The sequence below is a fragment of the Scyliorhinus canicula genome, chromosome 10, assembly GCF_902713615.1.
Source record: "Scyliorhinus canicula chromosome 10, sScyCan1.1, whole genome shotgun sequence".
In the NCBI taxonomy this organism is placed as follows: Eukaryota; Metazoa; Chordata; class Chondrichthyes; order Carcharhiniformes; family Scyliorhinidae; genus Scyliorhinus; species Scyliorhinus canicula.
This window is the reverse complement of record NC_052155.1, coordinates 176,391,578-176,414,626: the sequence shown is the minus strand read 5'-3', so window position 1 is coordinate 176,414,626 and position 23,049 is coordinate 176,391,578. Positions and strand designations below refer to the sequence as shown.

Genomic DNA, 23,049 nt, shown 5'->3' with positions numbered 1-23,049 from the left:
CCGCGCTTCATTGGTTCCCCATCCACTCACTAAAACATTCACTCACTCCACTACTGATGCACAGTGGCAGCAGTGTACACCATCTAAAAGATACCCTGCAGCAACTCTCCAAAGCTCCTTCCACAGCACCTTCCAAACTCATGCACGTCACCATTTAGAAAGACACGGACAGCAAATGTATGGGAACAGCACAAGTGCAAGTTCCCTTCAAGTCACACACCATTCTGACTTGCAACTATATCACCATTTGTTAATTGTCACTGGGTCAAAAGTCTGGGATTCCCTTCCTAACAGCACTGTGTGTACCTCCATACCACATGGGCTACAGTTGTTCAATAAGGCAGCTCAATACTGCCTTCCCGAGGGCAATAAGGGATACGCAACAAATGCTTGCCTTGTTAGTGACACCCACAACCCATGAAAGAATGCATCTTAAAAAATGGAGAAACAAGCTGCTGTTTATGCCATCAAATTTAATTATGTAATTGGAGAAGACCTGCAAGGAGTCCCCCCCCCTCCCCTACCAAATTTATGCTGGCAATACCTTGGTTGCCAACACCTAATGCAAAGTACATGCAAATTTTGACATCAGAAAATAACTACAAGAGCAAGTTATCTTTCAACTTTAGAACAACTTGGATAAATTATGAACACATACTTAATTACAAAAGCAAAACATTTTTTTAACATTTCTTTAATGTGGGCTGAAGCAATCATTACACAGAAAAGGGTGACACAAAAATTATAGATTGTTATATTTACACCTGTCAAACAAAAGAAACTGCACGTGGAGAGGTCAACTCTCAATACAAACCCAAGAACAAAACCACAATAATTTACCATTAGAAACAATTCTAGTTTCAGTGTGATAGCCTGCTTTTACAATATGCAAAACACATCAAATTTTTACTATTTCAAAAACAATCGTCAGTTTACACATTATTAAAATTTTGGCAACATCATTTAATATTCAACTTCATAAAGAGATGCAAGATATGTGATAATGTTAGAATCTACTTTGACACACTATGTCTTATTTAAAAGATTTCCTACGCTTTTATAGAACTGAAGTTACAACTGTATCTCTATGATTTTATTTTTAAGAGCTATTAAGTAACGATCACCTATTAGCATCATCTGCAATCTGCATCAGCTGGAGTTACTACTGTGCATCAACTATTCCTGTATCACCTGTTTTGTTTTAGTATCAGAATCACCACGCGCACTACAAAGATAATGCTATTGTCTAGCCAGGGGCTTGTTTATTAAACATGTTGCAACTATGAAATTTCCAATTGTTGGTTTTCCCAACTTCTCTTATAAAAATAGCTTCACACCACTTTATTTAATATAAACACCGGCTTTAGGTTTTGAACATCCCGAACGTCCTTGTATTCTCAGTGTTTAATGGAAATTATTTAATCTCCTGTTGTCCGTGACTCCTGAGGAGTTAAAAAGATTATGCAAAAACATCTGCAAGTCAGGGGGTTAAAAACACTTGCATTTAAATGCATTAAGTGGCCAACACTTAAGAGAAGAAAGTGGTATAAGTTAACATACCTACTATCACCTTTTGCTGACACCTTAAGGGCATTGGGAATGAAGGAGAGAGAGAGAGAGAGAGAATACAGTTGAAGGTGACATTATGTATTTACTGAAAACTCCATGATTTATACCAGCCATTATTAGTTAGCATAATGAATAAAATACAAAACTGACATGACAGTAAGGACTCGCATTTACCAGAAATGCTAAATATGTATTGAAGAAATAATTGTGCACACAGGAGGTGGCAACTGCGCACAATACTCGTACATTCTTATTTTGTGATGTTCTTTATTACTATATGTTTGAAATGAATCAAGAGCTGCAATATGTAACAAACAAGCCCCTGAAATTATTTTTAAAAGAACGCACACTTGCACAAGGGATGAGACCTGAGCTGTAATTGTATGGCTACTGCTCTGTCATAGCATGAAGATTTTGTTTACTTTTCTTAAAGTTGTACTATACGGGTTTTCACTTACCCCAGCCTGCTGGGTTAAACTATTTTTTTTTAAAGAAGAAATTTTGAGAAAAAGGCATTGTTATCTGGAGAACTCCCTGCTACCTTTTGAGTTATTTTTAAAAGATATGTTACCTTTCCATTGCGTTAGCCTAAAAGTTGTATTTAAAATTAGAAAAATAGAGGGAAAAAGAAAGGGTGAAGAAAGCATATGATCTGCTGTGGGTACAAAGAAATAACATCTGATCACGTGCATACAAACAAGCTCATTTCTGTGGACAATTAAATTTAACAGAAATCCATGTCTAAACAACATGAAATTATAATTGTGTAATTGGATATGGCTCATTTCAATAGGATCAACATTAAGCACTAGAAAACTATTGTATGTTTAACTATAAGTGTAAAAACATCCATTTCGTAAGGATTGTTACTGTAATGGCACCAATTTATGACTAAACATTAAATTCACGCCGACTCATTTTACCCTATTTGCACTGTATTGCTTAAATAATGTTAGCTGGTAGTCTGGTATAATTCCATTTAATTACTGTTCAGACAGTAACTAAGGTTAATACTGAGTGATGCTGCTTATCGCTCCATCCTATAGAAATAAATCTTCTAACATGGAAAAAAATCCAATAAATTAACTTTCATTTTTCTCTGTGCACCAGAAATGCAGTGCACTCTTCATCAGCTTTCAGTGGAAAAACACCTTATGCAATAGTTTCTGAAATGAAATTATTGATTTCAGAATTTAAAAAATATTTATCATGTTGTGCTCTGTCAAATTACAATGAAATCCATAGCATGTCAGATATGATTTGGCACCTTCTGGTTTGGCAGAAGGGAGGGAAAAAAAGCAACAGGTAAACCAAAAAGCAGCTACAACAGAAAACAATGTTCAATATTTACAGACCGTAAAATCCAAACGGTAATGCAACTAGTAAAGATTCCCCACTCCCACTGCCTTTTCTCTTTATTCCACCAGTTTCCTCTCTCAGGAGCTTCTCAAACAAAATACATGGTAGTATGTTATTGAGATTACAACAAAATAGATTTCTCCAAGTCACAGAAACCTCTATTGTCATCTCTACCATACAATTTATACATTTATGAAAACCTTGGAGCCGAGCGATCATTAGTTGCTGTTTTTCTCAGTTTCACTCCACGTCGAATGGCGCTCAGCATATCTTCACCTTGAGGGGGCTCTGCAGCACCAGCCATGGAATGCTCACCTGCTGTATCCAATTCCTGCAGGGTCAAAGCTGTACCGGTACAAGACTGATCCCCAGGTGCAGCTGCCAGTGTGGTATCCAAGCTGGATGCTCCAACTTCTGTCATCATCTGTTGGCTCGTCACAGACTTCCTCTCTTCGCCTGTGGGGCTAATGGATTGGGATGTCACCGTTGAGATTACAGGCGCCTTTGTGCAAGCAACTGATGATATACTACTTCTCTTTGGAGAGACCTGTGAGCTTTCTGCAGCTTCGGAACCCTGCTCTGGATATTCCTCTGGCCCAGGCTGCACACCTGACAAGCTACTTACATCAGGCACAGTTGGTGTTTTAACAGGGATCATCGGAGTCTTAATTGGTATTGGGCCTCCTCCTATAGTTCCTCTTCGGACTGATGGTTTGGTTGAAGGCGTCCGCCTGATTGTAGCGACTCCTGGCGTCATCATCCCCGGTCCGCTGTTTGTTGGCAAACCTGCTGTGGATGCGGGACGTTTTGCCTGGAACATTCGACGATACGACTGGCTTAAATCACTATTCCGTGGTATGGTGGAGGACTTGTCAAACTCTGTCTGTTCAATATCTTGATCACCACTAACCGAGAAGTAATCATAATCTGAAACTGAATAGGACATTTAAAACAAACTTAATTTTAGAAATTTCAAAATTTTAATCAACTCTGCATTGAAGTAAAATTCTGTAATAGTTCTGCCAATTGAGAAATTGTAAATAGTTGATCCTTTCTTATAAATAAATCACTTATTTGTGGGCGACTTGAAGGTCTTGAACAGTGAAAAAAACTAACTGGGTGGCACAGTGATTACAGACTGTAAAATCCGAAACGGTAATTTTTGGATCCCAATTCTATTCCAGCCATGCGGAGTTTGCACTTTCTCCCAGTGTCTGCCTAGGTTTCCTCTGGGTGTTCCTGTTCCTCCCACAGTCCAAAGATGTGTAGGTTAGGTGGATTGGCCATGCTAAATTGCCCTTAGTGTCCAAAGATGTGAAGGTTAGGTGGGTTTATGGGCATAGGTGGGGTGTTCTTTCAGAGGGTCGATGGGCCGAATGGCCTCATTCTGCACTGTAGGAATTATATAATTCTAAATACGGTTCAATGTTTCATTAACCAATATCTGTACACTAATCAGTTGAACAAAGCTGATTGCCTTTCAAAACAAATTCAAATGAGTTGTCCAATTATGATATGATCGGTTTTGTCAAAAAAATTACGATAGGAAATTATTAGTTACATCAATTTAGCAAAACAGACTGCTGCACATCTGGCTGAATTGGAATTAAGGGGAACATATCAAAAGGAGGTGTCAGAAGCAGGTTAATTGCTCCATTGTTTTATACCACTGCTGAATGATGTTTGAAGTCAAATGATGGAAGCTATTCAAAGACAAACATGCCTCAATTCGTTAAAGAATTAAAGTACCTCCCTATTATTCTGATGAAAATCAAAGGTGTTACCACGCTACTGTTTTCCAGTTAAATTGCTATTAATGTGCTACAAACTTATATAATACATCCCATTCCAATATAAAAATCTCCTGATCATCTCCAACCACATCATTTAGCAATATCAGCATATGGTAGAAATCTCATATAAATAGAGGTGTAAACACTGATGTTTGTACGGCAACCAGTGTATAAGTTGACCATTGAACATGTCCAAGTTAGGTGGATTGGCCATGCTAAAATTATCCCTTCCAGTCCAAAGATGTGCAGGTTAGGTGGTGTTGCGGGGATAGAGCAGGGGAGTGGTCCTCAGCAGGGTACTCGAGTCTGAGGGTCGGTGCAGGCTTGATGGGCCGAATGGACTTCTTCTGCATTGTCGGGATTCTATGAAGTTGGGCTCGGCTTATATGCGGAGTAAGAAAAGTGAACTGTCAGCATGGGTCTAGGCGGTCGCCATTTTGAAATGTCACCAACATCTGACGCAAGGGATGAGCTTGTCTTAAACTCCCACACACCTTTGTACAACATCTTAAATCGATTTTTATAAGTTTTATGCCTTTAAAAAAATATATATTCTGTTTTTCTATTCTTAATGACCGAAGTGAATAACCTCACACTTCTACATATTACACTTCATCTTGTTGCTCACTCAATCTGTCCATATTTCTTTGCAGCCTGTGTCCTCCTCACAACTTATACTGCCATCTAGCAAACTTAGAGACAATACTTTATACTTTGTCTAAGAATTAATATACATTAGAAATAGCTGAGGCCACAGCACGGATTCTTGTGACACTCCACTAGTCGCAGCCTGCCAACCTGAGAATGCCTCTAATGCCTACTGTTTCCTGTCCCTTCGTCAATCCTCCATTCATGAATATATTACCCTCAAATCCATGAGTCCTTATCTTGCTTCTTAACCTTTTTGTGTGGCATCTTATTGAATGCCTTTTGGAAATCCAGGGACACTACATACACTGGTTCTCCTTTATTTATCTTATTAGTAGCATCCTCTAAAAATACAAATGGATGTATCGAAGATTATTTTCCTTTCATAAAAATATGTAGAGAATATCTGATTCCACTGACATTGGGATTCCATTGTCACTGAACAATCCAAAGACCAAGAATGATATTCTGGAGACCCGGGTTTGAATTCCACCCAGAGATGGTGAAATTTGACTTCAATTTTTAAAAATCTGGAATTAAAAGTCTAAGGATGACCATGAAACCATTGTCGATGGTTGTAAAGACCCATTTAGTTCACTAATGTCCTTTAGGGAAGGAAATCTGCCATCCTTACCTGGTCTGGCCTACGTGTGACTCCAGACCCGCAGCAATGTGGTTGATTCTTAACTGCCCTTGGAAATGGCCTAGCAAGTAATTCAATTTAAGTGCAATCGGGGATGAGCAATAAATGCTGGCCTAACCAGCGATATCCTCATCCTGTGAATGAATATTTTAAAAACTACAATTTTCTAAGTGCATTGTTAAGACTTCCTTAAAAATAGATTCCAGCACTTTCCCAACAACTGATGTCAGGTTATTTTCTCTCTCCTTTTTTTACTTGAACAGTGGCGTCATATTTGCTAACTTCCAATTTGCTGGGATTGTTCCAGAATCTAGGGAGCTTTGAAAAATCATAGCCACAGCCTTCATTTTCTCTGCAGCTATCTCATTTCAAATCCTTAGATATAGGCCATCGGGTGGTAGAGATTTGTCAGTTTTAGTCCCTTTGGGTTCTCCAGTACATTTTCTCTTCTGATATGAATTTTTTTTTAAGCTCCTTGGTTACCCTCTATTTCTGGAATGCAACTTGTGCCTGTGAAGACAGACCCAAAATATTTGTCAATATCTCTGTCATTTCCCCATAATAATTTCTTCTGTCTCTGCTTCTCAGGGGATCAGAATTTTCTTAGCTATTCTCTTCTTTTTCACTTACAATCTGTTTGCTCTCATTCTATTTTTTCCCTTTCATATCAACCTTTTTGTGGCCCGTATCTGGTTTCTAAAACACTCCCAATCCTCATATATGCTACTATTATTTTCATTTAATTCTATTTCTGTTCTTTGAATCTACTTCTATCACCAACTTCGCTAGTAAGCCACAAATGGATCTTTTTGGCTCAGTTTTTGTTTTTCAATGGCATCTAGTTTTATTGGTCATGTTGAGCAACGTGTCTTTAAATGTTTCCCACTGCTTATTTATGGCTATATCTTTTAGTTTATTTACCCAATGAGTTCTCCCTCAAATTTAAACAAAGCCAATTACATGATTAAATTTCTTGTTTAGGTGCTTTCAAACCTAACATTGAATTCAATTATATTATGATCACTAGTTCCCAGTGGCTCTTTTACTATGAAATTACTAATTAACTCTGCATCATTGCACAATATTAGATCTAAAATTGCTTTATTCCTGGTTAATTCCACAATGTATTATTCCATTTAAACTGTGAAGAAAACATTCTACAAACTCATCTTCAAGTCCACCCTTGCCTTTGTGATTTGTCCTTTCTATATGAAGATGCTTCAAGATCACCCGTGGCTTTTGGATTATATTATGGTTCAAGTCCAACACAATTAAACCCCTAAATAATATTTTGTTTATTGCTTTGTTCAACAGTATTACTGCAAGAGGGCTTATAAACTACTGTTTTATGATCCTTGCTATTCTCCCCCCATACTGATTCTACGTCATGATCTTCTGAGCCAGGATCTTTCTTCAGTAATGTCCTTCAGTCATCCTTTACTATCAGGACTCCAATTCCTCCTTTTCCATTCTGCCTGTCTGCTCAAAATGTTGTGTACCCTGCAATATTTATTTTCCAGCCTTGGTCACCATGTGTCAATGTCTCTGAAATGGTGATTAGATCTCAACCATATAGCTCTATTAGTGTCACTCATTCATCTCTTGTCTTGCGGATGCTTCATGCATTCAGGTAAAGTGCCATTAATTTCATTTTTTTTAAACTACTATTTCCTGGATGGAGCTTACCATTCTATCCCTTGCACCGAGTTATAACACATCAGCAAGTAAAATAAGCATCTGTGGGGTGAAAAATTAAGGTTGACTACTGCTTGGCGTATAGCATGAAGTGGCTGAAAAAAAAAGAGGGGGTGGGGGTGAGAGCTACACCCAAAAGACGATTGTTGGAGCTAGAAAAATGGGGTTGTCTTATACAGTATGATTTATGGTAACTTTTAGGAAATTGACATGGAATTGGATATTGAACAGAGTCTGATATTGCTTTATCCACCACTAGACCTGCTTTTCATTAAAGTTTGCTCTGACCATTATAGTGTCAGAGCATTGCAAGAATCGAGCTGTTGAGCCACAAAAAAAGGTTACGTGATGACATTTACCTTGCGAAGGGATCGTGTCCTCAGAGCAGCATGGTGTGGTTGTCTGTGTGCTGTATCCACTGGAGCACTGCAAGGAATCCCTACTGCTCCTCTGAGTATCCAGTTGAAGACCTCTGCTGAGGGCCAGTGCCAGTTCTTCATGAACTTCCGCCTCTTCTCCCTGCTGCTAAATACACAGAATCTACAGTAAGTTATAACTGCACTAATGTTACAGCTATAATCTAATCCTACCATTTTAGTTCTCAAATCAAGATTCGCAAAATACTAGCTCAGTTTCTCATATTTAAAAACTGACATCCTTGAGCTTGTTCTAAGCTCTTCCGAGGAATAATTTGTTCATGAATTCACCCTTTGCGGATACAAAATGAATTGTTGCACCATTAAACTCAGTCTCAAAATTGAACCACTTAAAATAAACTTCCAAGTTGAATTTGCTATAAAGACTATGAAACGATTTACAATGTAAAATCATACCCAGCATTAACTATGCCTATTCTATAAAGCCAACAAAATACAAGTTAAGATTTATAGGACATACGATAGGTATACAATGTAAATACATAGTAAGTCATTGGGGGAAGCATATGGCGTGTAGTGCTACACAGTAGAGAAGATGTGTGGAGAGATCAGTTCAGTCTATAAGAGGGCCATTTTGGAGTCTGATAACAGCAGGAAAGAAGCTGTTTTTGAATCTGTTAGTGCGTGTTCTCAGGCTTTTGAATCTTCTGCCTGATGGAAGAGGTTGGAAGAGAGAATACCCGGATGGGAGGGGTCTTTGATTATGCTGCCCGTTTTTTGAGGCAGCAGGAGATAAATGGATGAAAGGTGGGTGCATGATGGACTGGACTGTGTTCGCAAATCTCTGTAGTTTTTTACTGCCTTGGACTGAGCAGTTGTCATACCAAGCTTTCTATGGTGCATCTGTAAAAAACGGTAAGAGTCAATGTGAGCATGCCGAATTTCCTTAGTTTCCTGAGGAAGTATAGGCACTGTTGTGTTTTCTTGGTCATAGCGTTGACGTTGGTGCACCAAGGTGAAGTGTACACCTAGGAATTTGAACCATCTCCATCTTGGCACCACTGATGCAGACAGGGGCGCGTATGACACTTCGCTTCTTGAAGTCAATGACCAGCTACTTAGTTTTGTTGACATTGAGGGAGAGATTGTTGTCGTTGCATCATGCTATTAGGTTCTCTACTCCCTCCTGTACTCTGACTCATCGTTGTTTGAAATCTAACCCACTGCGGTTGTGTCATCAACAAACATGTAGATGGAGTTGGAGCCGAATTCTGCCACATAGTCGTGTTTGTATAGGGAGTATAGTAAGCTCCCTAAGACGCAGCCTTGTGAGGCCCCGGTGTTGAGGACTATCATGGAGGCGGTGTTGTTGTTTATCCTTGCTGATTGTGGTGTATGGGTCAGGATGTCGATGATCCAGTTGCAGAGAGAGGAGCCAAGTTTTAGGTTTTGGAGTTTGGATACGAGCTTGGTTGGGATTATGGTGTTGAAGGCGGAGCTGCAGTCAATGAATAGGAGTCTGACGTAGGTGTAATTCTTGTCGAGATGCTCCAGGGATTAGTAAAGGGGCAGGGAGGTAGCGTCTGCTGTGGACCGGTTGTGGCGGTATGAGAATTGCAGTGGATCAAGGTATTCTGGGAGCATGGAGTTGATGTGTCTCATGATCAACCTCTCGAAGTACTTCATAATGATAGATGTCAAGGCCACTGACAAATATTTCATATGCAATGATAAGAAAAGGATGTATGCAATCCATCCCCGAATGGTTATATTAAGTATTTAGCATCTCCAAAAATGGGCACAAATTAATATTAAATTGACAACATAATAGTTATTACCCTTGCTGTAGTAGAGAGAGTCATACTTCTAGTTCTCTGTGCCTCCTCTATTTGGATATTCTGGCCAATAGATGCTGGGGTCTTAGCTTCAGCATCTCGTCGCTGCTCAGAGTCTTTACGCCTTGGTAAGGTATTTACTCCTGGCTGATCGTAGGGACCTGGTCTGGCCCAGTCCTAATTAAAATACAATACGCGCTTAAATAAGTAAATAAATTTGCATTTTTCAACTTTCATATGAATATCAAATTGAAAGCTCCAAAGCACTGCACCCTCAAGTATTAGAGAAGTCAAACAGATGTTTCTCCACTGGGGTTTATATATGTGTATAAATAAAAGCAAGATGGAAGCAGTACCACCAATGGCTACCTTCACTAGTTTAATCAAATGGATTTGACAGCTTGGAAACAGATTGCCTTCTCAGACAAGGAATTGTTTCTGGGATACTGTAGGCTGGGGTAGGAAGGAAGAGAACTTGGGAAATGATGGGAGATAATTTAATGGAATCATGCAAGAAAAGGTAGTGTATGAAAACTATGCATGCACCCATCCCAAATTCTTTAATAGCAACAGAAACTTGTTTTTACATTGCATCTTCCAAGTAATAAAGTGTTAAAAACAAAACCAAGCAATATAAAAAGATATTAGTGCAGATGGCTAAAAGTTTAGTCAAAGGAAGAAGAGGAGATAGACAAATGGAGAAGATTAGGGAGGACAGTAACAGCTACAACTTAAATAAATTACTGTAATACACAACTGCTTCAGCACAGCAGCACTATTTCTGCTAAAAGGGAGGAAGGTGGTATAAAGGGGTCTGGATGTCCTGTTATACAACATCACAAAAGGCTGGTATGAAGGTACAGCAAGTGATTAGGAGAGAAAATGGAATGTTGCTCATTACTGCTAAAGAAATGAAATATTAAAATTTACAGCTGTGCAGAATCTTGGCGAGGCCAAATCTAGAGAACTGTGTAGTTTCGATTTCCGTATTGAAAAAGGGTTTAAATGCTTTAACAACAGTTCTGAGAAGGTTCGACTCATCCTGGGATGAAGGACTTATCTTGTGAAGAAAGACTGAACAGGTTGGGCCTACACCCATTGGCTTTGAAGAATGAGGTGTAACCTTATTGAAATACAAGACCCTGAGGAGACTTGATAGGGTGAATATAGGGCGTGATTTAACAGAAATTAAACAGATTCCCGTATCAAGCTCGTTTTTTCGGGTGTTTTCTTGCAGCGAGAACAACTTTGCTATTAAACGGGACTTTGCTTCATTTCTGGGCCTCGCAAAGAACACACCACCGAGGTTGCACTAGCGCCATTTGATCTATAGAAACCCCACTGCGGCCTCCGGACCTCCCAATCCCCCAACCCACCAATAAGGGAGTCACAGAGCCCCCCGTGTCTCCCCCTCACAAGGGGAAGTACACACCAGGGCCCGATCCCTGGCACAGGCATAATGGCAACCGTGGCACTGCCAGCCCCCAGATGGTATCGGGGTGCTAAGATACCACCCTGCCCCGAGCCCGACCACCCAGGGGCCTCCAATTGCCAGAGACATACCTCCGATTACCAGAGAAATACACACCCCTCCCAGTGCCAATATGCCTGGTCCACGTTTGTGAAAGCCAGTGCTAAACGGCGCCCACTCAAGATTTCCAAGGTGAGGCTGAGACTAACTGCTCACTTGAATATGCAAATCTGGGTCCCGACCTCAGTGGACGGAATCCAGATTGCGACGCCTCATGAGATCTTGTGAGGCGTGACTCGATTTACTGACCTTGTCGCGTACCTAGTCAGACGCGGTGAGGTCGATCAAACACGCTCATATTAGGGTTTCCTATTGCGTGGAAGACTGAAACGAGGGGACACAGTTTAAGCATAAGATCGAGATGAGAGAATTTTTTTTCCCCCTTGGAGGAGTGTCTGTGGAATTTCCCCCCCCCCAGAAAGTAGTGTGTGTGTGCACGTGTGATCACAGTGCCATATCGCCATGGCTTTACTTTACTAACAGCATAAGCTAAGCTATTATGCAAGCAACAATATAAATTAACTGCAAATACTGCCATTTACCTTTACTAAATTACATCCAGTATACTTTGGAAAAAATTACAAAATTATCAGAGCTTGTTACAAATTGTCATTATGTTTATAAAAACATGAGAAAACTTTTCTAGGAAACATACTTTCAAAAGCTACTTGAAAAAAACATGAAAAGCACAAACCTTCCAGCTAGGAACCTTGGATGATGGAAACATGCCAGGCCCAATGGTATAATAATGAGGATAAACTGGGAGAGCGGCTGAACAAGGTCTGGAACAGGGTCGGGAAGAGGGCTGAAAATGTGGGAGAAAGTGTGTACCAACTGAAGCAGGGTATGGTTCACTAGATGAACTGAAGTGATCAAACCCATTTGTCAACTGCAAATAAACAGAAAAGGAAAACAAAACAAAAACACACAAAATGGAATAAAAATGATTGTGAAAAATGTCACAGTAACCAAAATACAAATTCAGTGGAAGAAATATCGATGAATTGGGAACACTATTTCCAAATTATTACAAATATCCTGTACAAAATGAGCTCACAAGGATTATTCTTATATTTTAAGCAAGCACTCTATATTTCTGAACCTTTGCTTTAAATAAAAAAATTTATTAAGGAAATTAATGACCTCATATAACTACAAATATCACAAAAGCATTTTTGTAGTTTTCCATAACTCTGCTAAAGGTATTGTGCTCAGGTATTCCTTTACAGTAGAGGGATCTACACCGACAGTTTGCCATTGTTAAGTTATAGATGCAAACGTACCCCCTTTTAGTATAGGTTTACATGATTATAAAGTTAGCAGCTGGTGCATTTTTAAACGAGATCTTCCACCCATCCTCTCCTGAAAACACTAGTCCTTTTTTCAGGTCCAGTTGCTCAGATGTTGATGGCTTGATGGCCCTCTAGAACCTCAACCAAACATTGATTCCGGAGAGTTCCGTCAGCAAGAGCAAGCAATTTTTATTTGAATGGAGAGGGGGGGGGGGGGGGGGGGGGGGGGGAAGAGGAGAGAGAAAGAAAATCACACTAACAATTGATCCCAATTTTGTTGGGCACACACACACTATCCTTGATCAACTGTGTTTCCATCACAATCCCAACTAGTGTGTCTAATCTAGGTCTATACAGTTCATTGTCACGTCAGTGAGGGCTTTATTTAACTGAGTCCTTAGCACTGTGTGATTTCAGAACACTCCAATCCACAAACATACATTTTATGGGAATCAACAGATTAAAAAAAGATGGAAGTGCCTAAGATAAGAGTAATCTGAACATTTCCTATGTCCTCAATTTGTAGTTTCACACACTGGGAGATTTATCACCTTTTCTGTTGATGCCCAGGCTCCCATGGTAGAACCCGAGCTTACGGAAGTGGGTGAACTGCACTCACTCACTGACTGGCACGTTTCAGATGCTTCAGAGGAGGCTGAGCTTGACGAATTCTGCAGCACACCAATATGGCGAATGGGGGAAAAGGAATAGGTGGGAGGGAAGAAATGGAAGAGGAAAAGCAAAAGAAGCAGAGAAGAAAAGCACTGCATTAGAGCCAACTTGCCACAAAACACTTTCAACAATTAACTCCATCAAAAAACTGCAAGGAAATAAAGGCAAGAAAGTTCATACTAATGCACAGAACACAAAGATTCAAAGTGAACAATTTAGTTTGTTGAAGAATCTTGTTTCAAATTAAGAAGGCAACTAGATTGGCAAGCCTAATTAATGGAAAAAGCAGTATGCTTGCAATAGAAATGAACATAATTAATGCGATTACACTTAGCATGTCTATATCTGCTTCAAACACACCGATTGCACATAAAGTGAGAAAAAGTAATGTTACACTACTACAAGAGGTTAAATGATACTATTACTAATCATGCAAAAAGTAGCCCCACTATGAATTAGCGATGACACTGTACATTAAAGGTATCCGTTCAGCCTGCAAGCATGACTCCAAACTTCTGGTCGCCTATCATTTTAATTCTCTCAGGCGAACCTCGCTCTCCTTAGCATCCTGCTGTGTTCCAGTGTAGCTTAACTTAAGCTGGAGGGAAAGCCACTTTTGATTAGGCATTCTCCAGCCTTCTGGACTCAACATTAAGTTCAACAATTTCAAACCGTGCCTCATTCTGTTTCCTTTTTCCTAACAGGTTTTTGCTTTCACATGCAAGATCTTCATCATTCTGCCATTCACACCTCCTCCAGAAATCATTTGTGTCTTGTCCAATCATGTTTGACCCTGCACCACCAATTTGTTTGTTGTTTAACCTCGCCCGTCTTCCACCAATCACAGACCTTCCCTTTTGAGCCGTCTACCCTCCCGCTTTCGCTTATTTCAAACCTGTTATATTTGTAACTTATCCTTGCTTGGGTGAAAGGTCTTCAACCTGAAACGTTAAATCTATTTCACCTTCAAAGATGTGACCTGACTTGCTGAATATTTCCAACATTTTTTTGTTTTTAATTCTATCTTACTAAATCTGAATTAGTATGAACATATCTCTCGATTATATGAGAGACAGCTAAAAGAAACTAGACAAAAATAGTAGTTAAAAAGAAAGCAAGAACTTCAGACTGGATGGCAATGCCCATTGTCTCATGATTCTAGAGACAACTGCATAACATATTACCAATTGCTCTGTTTTCCACATTACAACAGTGATATGGAGATATGCCTGCACTGAATAATGTTTAGAAGTAGTTATTGGCAATGGTTGAAGATCTATATTGCAGAAATTAACCAGATGTAAGAATGAGATGATGATAATAGGAACGATCAATTTTCTTTCCAAAATCTCAAGTGTTGAGCTTTTAACAAGCCTACAGGTTTAACATTTGGGACTGAGATAATTAAGTGTTCAATTTTCCTTCGACTGCCCTAGTTTGTCTTGCTGCTTAACTACCACTAACAATTGCAAGGAACAAACAGCAACATTCGCATGAATGTTCATAAAAATTTGAATTGAGTTTATATAGCACAACTCCTTACTTTTTAAATAGAATTCCTACAGTGCAGAAGGTGGCTATTTGGCCAATCGAGTTGGCACCGCCCCTCTGAAAGAGCATCCTACCTAGGTCCACTGCCCCACTCTATCCCCGCGACCTCACCTAACCTGCACATCTTTGGACACTAAGGGGCAATTTAGCACGGCCAATGCACCTAACCTGTCAAACATCTATTTTTAAGAACTAATAAGCATAAGACAAATGCAGAGAAATTTGCAGATTTTCAACTACAAACAATTTTATTTAGCATTGCTAAATTTCTTCAAGCTTTCCATTGCTGATTACATTTTAAAGTTTGAGAAATGTATAGTTTGATATTAGCCTGAACAGTCATACATGGTTATGTTTCATCTTGGCAGCCCTCAAAAGATTCACTGGGTTCATGGCATTACATTAATATAGGTTTTTAATATCCAAAAACAGCATAGTTCGCAGCTGACATTCCATGCAATTTCACATACCTGGTTGGTTCCTTCTGGTGGCATTGGGGAAGGCGACTTTGACTGGAATGCATCCTGGGACATGAAGCCAGAGTCATGGGATGATACACTGGACAGCCTCATTGGAACCTGTTGGGGCTGGTTGGAGCTGCGGTAGCGATAGTGTGAAGTGGGTGAGTGAGAGTGGGATCCACTGGATCTGGAGTCACTACTGTTAACGCTGTTCAGACTGCTAAGAGAGACAAAAGGGAGGACAGGAAGGGGAAGGCCATGTACAATTAAACACTCAGGCTCCACATATCAGAAGCATTAGCCATTCACTGTTAAGCCGCAAAAACACCAAGAAAGTAAAATAAACAGGAACTGTGCCATTGGTGCAGAAAGGAAAAGCAAATTGTTGGGCATTCACTACACCTGGCATGCCAGCTGATTCTTTCAGCCTACAGCTTTATTTATTTGACAATGTGACCAAGCTAGCTCAAATTAGTAGCGTGTCCATCCAATAAACTAAAGACAGCAATACACCTTGCAACTTTTTTCTTGTTTGGAGCAAAATGAGGAACAAGTATTTATGACATGAATGCAAACACAGCATGCAAACAGCTACTATACATCACAAAGAATGGGAGCTTTTTCCAACAGTGATCAACATAATCAATTAGACACAGGACAAGAAGGTTGACTATCACATTGGGAAACATTTATTCTTCTGCAAACATAAAATACTTCATGTTTGGCCCTTTGCATAAAAAAAACAATTATTTGAGCTCGCTTTTCAAATATTCCGCAGTTTTACAACCACTGGTTTTATTACATTATTTTTTAGAGATTAGATAGAAAACAGTGGAATTTAAAAGCTGCAATGGGACAGTCTGTATTCAACAGATCAAGTGAAGGTTAACTGCAAAAGTTAATTCTGAGAACAAACAGAATGACAAAACACTTTCTGTAAAATGCTGACAGATATTCAAACCCGATAAAAAAGGATCACTATAAATTTAAAGTTGAAATCAGTGGCCCTGCGGAGCCACTGCTTTACTGCCCTGTGCAGATGAAGTCTTGAAACACATGTTTACAATGGTTCTCACTGGGGGTAAGGGAGATCAGGTTTACAGTAAGTTGATGTCACATCTCAAAGTCAACAAGCATTCTCCGGAGTTATACAATTTTGGATTCCCAGACACTACATGTAGGACTTAAATAAATTCTTCAGCTTTTTAGAAAGCTAAATACAATTTTAATCTGTTCCAAAGAAAACAAGCAGTAAATAATGAACTCTTAAGTGGGTCAGAATGGATTCGAAACAGAATGTTCAGCATTTGAACTTCTTGAAGGGTGCTTGACGTTGTTTCCCCCTTAATTAAATGGTTTACCAGAATGAATAATTAAGTGTCATGTCCACCTGAAAGTCATGACCCGAGAAGACAGGAGATGAAACTTCATTTAGAAGATTGATAAATTGTCTAGCAGGAAAGTACAGTGTAGGATGTTAATCCTGTACAGTAGGTCATCATGAAATCCCATGATAACATCATTCAATTGACTTTTCATACAAATGAGAAATAAATATTTAATAAGGAACAGGTAAAGAAATACGACCAAGTGGATAGCTTTCAGAGAGCGGGCACTGGCACGGTGGGCAGCTAAATGCTATACAAAAATAAATCTAATCTGCAATAGATACTGTCTAATCAAATTCTAATCAGCAGCTGCTATTGTCTTTCTACACACTGATATTTTAACATATGAATTGCTCCTGAAATACTGCAGCTAATAAATATTGTTTACATTTAAACAGAGACATGCCTGTCTTTCACAGAAGAAACAAACCAAACTTGTGGGCAAAATGCAGGCACTACAATATGATACAAATCAGGCATTAAATTTTGACACAATCTCTTAATCGGCATGTAAAAATCACCCTGCAGTTACAGTTAGTCATAGTCTGTACATTCACATACCTGCAGACACTTGATTTCCTGGACATGGTGGTACTCGGAGAAGATGGAGGGGTTTGGTATGTCCAGTTATAATCAGAACCCTTCAGGTCAATAATCACCTGGAAGAAAAATAATAAAATTGACAACATAAAAAACTCCTTGCAAAATCAATCATAGTTTATACATTTTACAATGTAGGAAGCAAACTTGCAATGTGACCCTGATCATTTCAACATTGAGACACATTGACAAAATACACGGAATTGTCACCACAGGATTTGCAACTGACACACGAAGGTTCTGAATATATGCAAAACACTCAAGTCATGGTTTCTCAAGCACAAGGGAAAATCTTCAGCATTTCATGGGCTCCTGAATCGAATCACTGACCTGCTCACTGGCTGTCGGCAGTTTATGAGGGTCCATTGTCAGGTTAGTCAGGTCATCTGCAATAGTCTGCAGATGGGTTACTTCTCCCAGCATGGACATTTCTTCCTGCTAAGAGAGATAAAGTACTTGTATTTAAAATTCATTTATATGAAAAATGAAAATCGCTTATTGTCTGTCACGAGTCGGCTTCAAATGAAATTACTGGGGAAAGACCCTAGTCGCCACATTCCGGCGCCTGTTCGGGGAGGCTGGTACGGGAATTGAACCGTGCTGCTGGCCTGCCTGGGTCTGCTTTAAAAGCCAGCGATTTAGCCCAGTGTGCTAAACCAGCCCCTATATAGGCTCACTTCTAAAGATGATGACCTTGTCTAGCATGCCAAAACTAGTCCGAATCATTGAACACATGAAAACAATTAACAGTTCATGTTTCAATATTTCCGAAAAGACAGTGGCCTCATATGGTTAATATACTGTTCACTAATGTTAATATTTAAAATTGGTCATGCAATAGATTAATTTGAAAAGCCAGAATTTAGCAAAATTCAACTTCACAGTAATCTTTTGTATTCTTCAGTTTATATATTTTTCTCAGTGTGACGGCGATGCTAGCAAGCCTGGCTTTATATTTCCCAAGTTATCCTGTTACAGTGGCTTTCTTCTGGATCTACTGCAGTCCTTGTGACGATGGTGCTTCCACAATTGTGTTCAGTAGGGAATTAGGCAGTATTTTTTTGTTCATTCACTGATGTGGGCATCAGTGGCGAGACCACCATTTATAGTCCATCCCTAATTGCGCTCGAGAAGGTGGTGAGCTGCCTTCTTTAGCCACTGCATGTTGTGTACATAAACCCATGCTGCTGTTACAGGAGAGTTCTAGGATTTTGGATCAGGAACAGTAAAGGAATGGCAAAATATTTCCAAGTCAGGATGGTGTGGGGGTTGGAGGGCAATTTCCAGGTGGTGGCGTTCCCATGGTTAAGAGTTTTTCAGCCCCCCCCACAGCTGGTTTTCCCTGCGGCAGGGCAGGCAAACCATTGAAATCTCTGTTCACACCTGTGCAATCAGAAGATTCTGACGCATGAAGGGCTGGAAAATTCACGCTCATGTCTTCTGCTATTGTCCTAAGATAGTGGGTTTGGAAGGAGCTGTCGAAGGAGCCTTGGTGAGTTGCTGTAGTGCATCTTGTTGGCGGTACATACGTTGCGACTGGGTTGCACTCATCCAGGCAAGTAGAGAGTATTCCATCTCCCTCACTAACTTGTGCATTGTAGATGGTCAACGGACTTTGGGGAGTCAGCAGGTGAGTTCCTCACCATTTGGTCAATACTGATATAGCCACAGTATTTATATGGCTGGTCTGGTTCAGTCTCTGGTCAATGGTAATCCCTAAGGTGTTGTTAGTCAGGAATTCAGCAATGGGATTCAGAAATAGTAATCATCGAATGACAAGGGATGATGGTTAGATTCTTTCTTGTTGGAAATGGTCAATGCCTGGCACTTGTGTGCTGTGAATGTTACTTACTGCTGGTCAGCCCAAGTATGGATATTGTCCAGTTCTATCTGCATTTGCACATGGGCTGCTTCAGTATCTGAGGGTGCTGCTGTGCAATCAGCGAACAACCCCACTTCTGACCTTATGATGGAAGGAGGGTCATTGATGAAGCAGCTGAAGATGGGTGGGCCTAGGACATCACCCTGAGGAGCTCCTGCAGTGATATCTGGAACTGAGATGATTAATCACCAATATCCACAACCATCTTCCTTTGTGCTAGGTATGACTTCAGCTTGCAGAGCGTTTCCCCTGATTTCCATTGCCTCCAATTTTGCTAGGACTCCTTAATACCATACTTGATTAAATGCTGCCTTGATGTCAAGGGCAGTCACTCTCACCTCATCTCTGGAATTCAGCTCTTTTGTCCATGTTTGATCCAAGGCTGTAATGAGGTCAGGAACGGAGTGGCCTGATGGATCCCAAATTGAGCATCAGCGAGCACATTATTGCTAGCAAGTGCCACCTAATGGCACTGTTGTTGACCCCTTATATCACTTTACTAAGAGTGGGCTGATGGAGCGATAATTGGCTAGGTTGGATCTGTTTGGCTTTGTGTACAGGAATAACTGGACAATTTTTGACATTGCCAGGTTGATGCCAGTATTATAGTTAGACTGAACAGCTTGAATAGGGGCACAGCAAGTTTTCAGTACTATTGCCGGAATGTTATCAGGACACTTTGCAGTATCCAGTCACTTCAACCATTACTTGGTAACACATTAGGAGAATTGAATTGGCTAAAGACTGGTATCTATGATGCTGGGACCTCTGGAGTTAGCCAAGATGGATCATTCACTTGGCATCTCTGGCTGAAGATTGGTGCAAATACATCAGCCTTGTCTTTTGTACTGATGTGCTGGGCTCCCCCATCATTGAGGATGGGGATATTTGTGGAGCCTCTTCCTCTCGCATTGATTCAGCAATACTTAAGGTTGGATGATGTATGTCCAAATCAGAATGGTGCATGACTTTGAGGCGAACCTGGAGGTAATGAAATTCAAATGTATTCACAGCCCCCACTCTCCTTGGTGACAGATGTTACAAGGGAGTGAAGTATTGTTGAAATAACCTTGATAAGTTTCTGCTATACATGCCATATATTGTACCAAATTATGGCGGAGATAGAGCATATCGAGCCCAATGGGGTGGAGGCATGCATCAAATCAGATTGCCTTGTCCTGGATGTTGTTGACCCAGAGTTTTATTACGGATGCACCCAAATATGCAAGTGGTGAGTAATCTATGATATCCTTGACTTAAACTCTATGGAAGGCAGGGAGGCTTTGATGGTTCAAATGGCAGATCCAATCCAATCTGGAGTCAGAACGTTGCCATGTTAATATGGCTGGTCCAGTTAACTTCTGATCAACAGTGACACCCAAGCGGGAGGCACAGTGGTTAGCACTGCTGCCTACAGCGCTGAGGACCCAGGTTCGATCCCGGCCCCGGGGCACTGTCTGTGTGGAGTTTGCACATTCTCCGTGTCTGCGTGGGTTTTACCTCCGTAACCCAAAGAGGTGCAGGTTAAGTGGATTGGCCATACTAAATTGCCCCTTAATTGGAAAAAAAGATAATTGGGTACTCTAAATTTTTTTAAAAAATCAATGGCCCCTAAACGCCTCCTGCTGATAGTGAGGGCTCTAAAATAATTGGGATAACACTGGTGGTTGGTGGAAGATTAGTCTTCAAGATGCTTATCACCTGCCACTCACTTGCTACATGTGTTACCTGCTACTTGCCAGCCCAAGCCTGGACATTATCCACTCCTGCTGTGCTGGCAATGGCTGTTTTGCTATTTGAGGGGTCATGCCAAAAGTCAGGCGCGTGTTACTTCATAGCTGGATTGATAACTGCACCTGTTCCTCGACACTCACCCAGCTCACCTTTGGCTCCATGTAGCTACTTGTGCAAGTCAGAGGCCATACCTTGGTTTGCAGGCTAAAGCAAGTGACAGTAGTACGCAGCTCGTGTGCATTTCCAATCACCTTTTTTCAAGTGCATGAAAAAAGCAGGTTGACAGACAGAGTAGAGGCAATGGTACTGAAAGAATCACAGCACAGCTATATAGACTGCCTTTCACACAGTCCATCGGCTTGGTGCAGAAGGTGCTATAGATTATCCATTGTAATTGATAACAGCCCCAGTTGTCTTAACGTGTCACATCTGGAATCAGATGTGCACGACCAAGTGAGTGAAGCCAGCCAAGTGCAATCCATTTCCAGAACAATCAATGCACACACAAATGTTTCTTGTGTGCACATCTTACTGACTCCTTCCCATTAGATCCTGAAATGCACTCATTTTGAAGAAGAAACAGGAACTCTATTTAGCTTCTTGGAATGTATAAAGTCTACTTGATAAAGACAACAGCTCCTGACCACCTTACTCTGGTTGGCAAGGAGCTATCACAAAACAATATTGACACTGCAGCTTTCAGCAAAACTCACCTAGCAGAGGGGGCCAGCTAACAGAGCTATCTGCAAGATACAAATTCTTCTGGGTAGGCAAGCCAACCAGTGAGGCGCCAATGGGAGGTGCCAGCTTTGCCATCAGGTCTGACATTGCAAGGAAGTTTGGATACTCTTCCGAGGGACAGACACACTTGCCTCATGACTACACCTACCCCTTCTGAAATAAGTATGCAGCAATCATCATTGTGTACAATTCAACAATGGATAGCCCCGAGGATATCAGGGACCAATTCTTGGAGGAACTTGACAAACAACTGGAAATACTCCACAGGAGGACAAGCACATGAGGGTGGACTTCAGTGAAAGGGTAAAAGCTGATTATCAGGCTGGGGGGGGGGGGGGGGGGGGGTCCTGGGGAATCAGTGTGTGGGGAGAATTAACAGTGATGGCATGGAATCTTTGCACCTGCTAGAATATGTCAATCACGAACACCATTTTTAGACAGAAGGCAGAGTACAAAAATACTTGGATTCATCCAAGATCCAAACACTGGCAGATTGACTTTATCAGCAACATAAAAGCTGTTATAATCACCAGAGTTAAGGGTTGAGTGGAATGCTCGACGAACCACAGGATGCATGCACCAAGGTGAAAAGTAATACCTCACCAAAAAGGCAACCATCATGCCACATAGCAGAGCATGTACTGCCAGAAAGTCAAAGTGAGTTCAGAAAAAGGAGAGGCATTTGTGACATAATCTTCATCCTCCTGCAAATATAAAGTGAATGCTGCAGACAACAGATGGGACTCTATATGCCTTTTATTGACCTGACAAAGCCCTTTGGCACACAAAATAGGTGCTTGGTGTAAAGTCTTAGCCAAACTTGCATACGCTGATAGAGCTGAAAATCTAACATAGCAGTTTCATGATGGAATGGTGTATGCATCATCATTGCTGTACTTATTATATCCTTTGCTGCCACGCCTTTTGGTGCATTAAATGAAAATAATAAACATCCAATTCAACCGGAATCTCTTCAACCGTAAATAACTGAAATCCTCAACTAAGGTATCAGAGATGATGCAGGAATTGATGTTTGCTAATGATTGCACCTGTGTGTCACATTGTTAGAATGGCCTTCAAAGGATCATGGACTGTCCCTTAAAAGAAGCTGATGACTTTGGGTTCACATTAGTTTAAGGAAGACAGATACTCCACCCATTTTAACCATCAATGGTACAATCCTGAAGACTGTAGATAATTTAATCTACACTTGAAGCACAATGTCCTGAAATATCTACACTGTCAGCAAGGTGGCAAACAGAAATGCCAAAGCAAGCT

General features: G+C 40.5%; 1 protein-coding gene across 20 annotated transcripts in view; it reads right to left on the bottom strand.

Moving 5' to 3' along the window:
* Positions 1 to 456: 456 nt before the first annotated feature.
* The window catches only part of LOC119972793 (protein MTSS 1-like), a 183,470-nt gene continuing 160,877 nt past the window's right edge, over positions 457 to 23,049 (bottom strand). For 4 of the 20 annotated variants that reach the window (XM_038810180.1, XM_038810183.1, XM_038810201.1 and 1 more), the window contains 9 exons: positions 17,745 to 17,852; positions 17,376 to 17,473; positions 15,436 to 15,646; positions 13,294 to 13,413; positions 12,145 to 12,339; positions 11,993 to 12,016; positions 9,923 to 10,096; positions 8,067 to 8,232; positions 457 to 3,861 (listed from right to left, as the gene is read on the bottom strand). In XM_038810180.1, coding sequence (XP_038666108.1) covers positions 3,119 to 3,861; positions 8,067 to 8,232; positions 9,923 to 10,096; positions 11,993 to 12,016; positions 12,145 to 12,339; positions 13,294 to 13,413; positions 15,436 to 15,646; positions 17,376 to 17,473; positions 17,745 to 17,852 — 1,839 coding nt within the window. In that variant the 3' untranslated portion in view covers positions 457 to 3,118. The remainder of the gene's footprint in view (positions 3,862 to 8,066; positions 8,233 to 9,922; positions 10,097 to 11,992; positions 12,017 to 12,144; positions 12,340 to 13,293; positions 13,414 to 15,435; positions 15,647 to 17,375; positions 17,474 to 17,744; positions 17,853 to 23,049) is intronic. The other 16 variants (XM_038810182.1, XM_038810184.1, XM_038810190.1 and 13 more) reach the window with 10 other exon arrangements.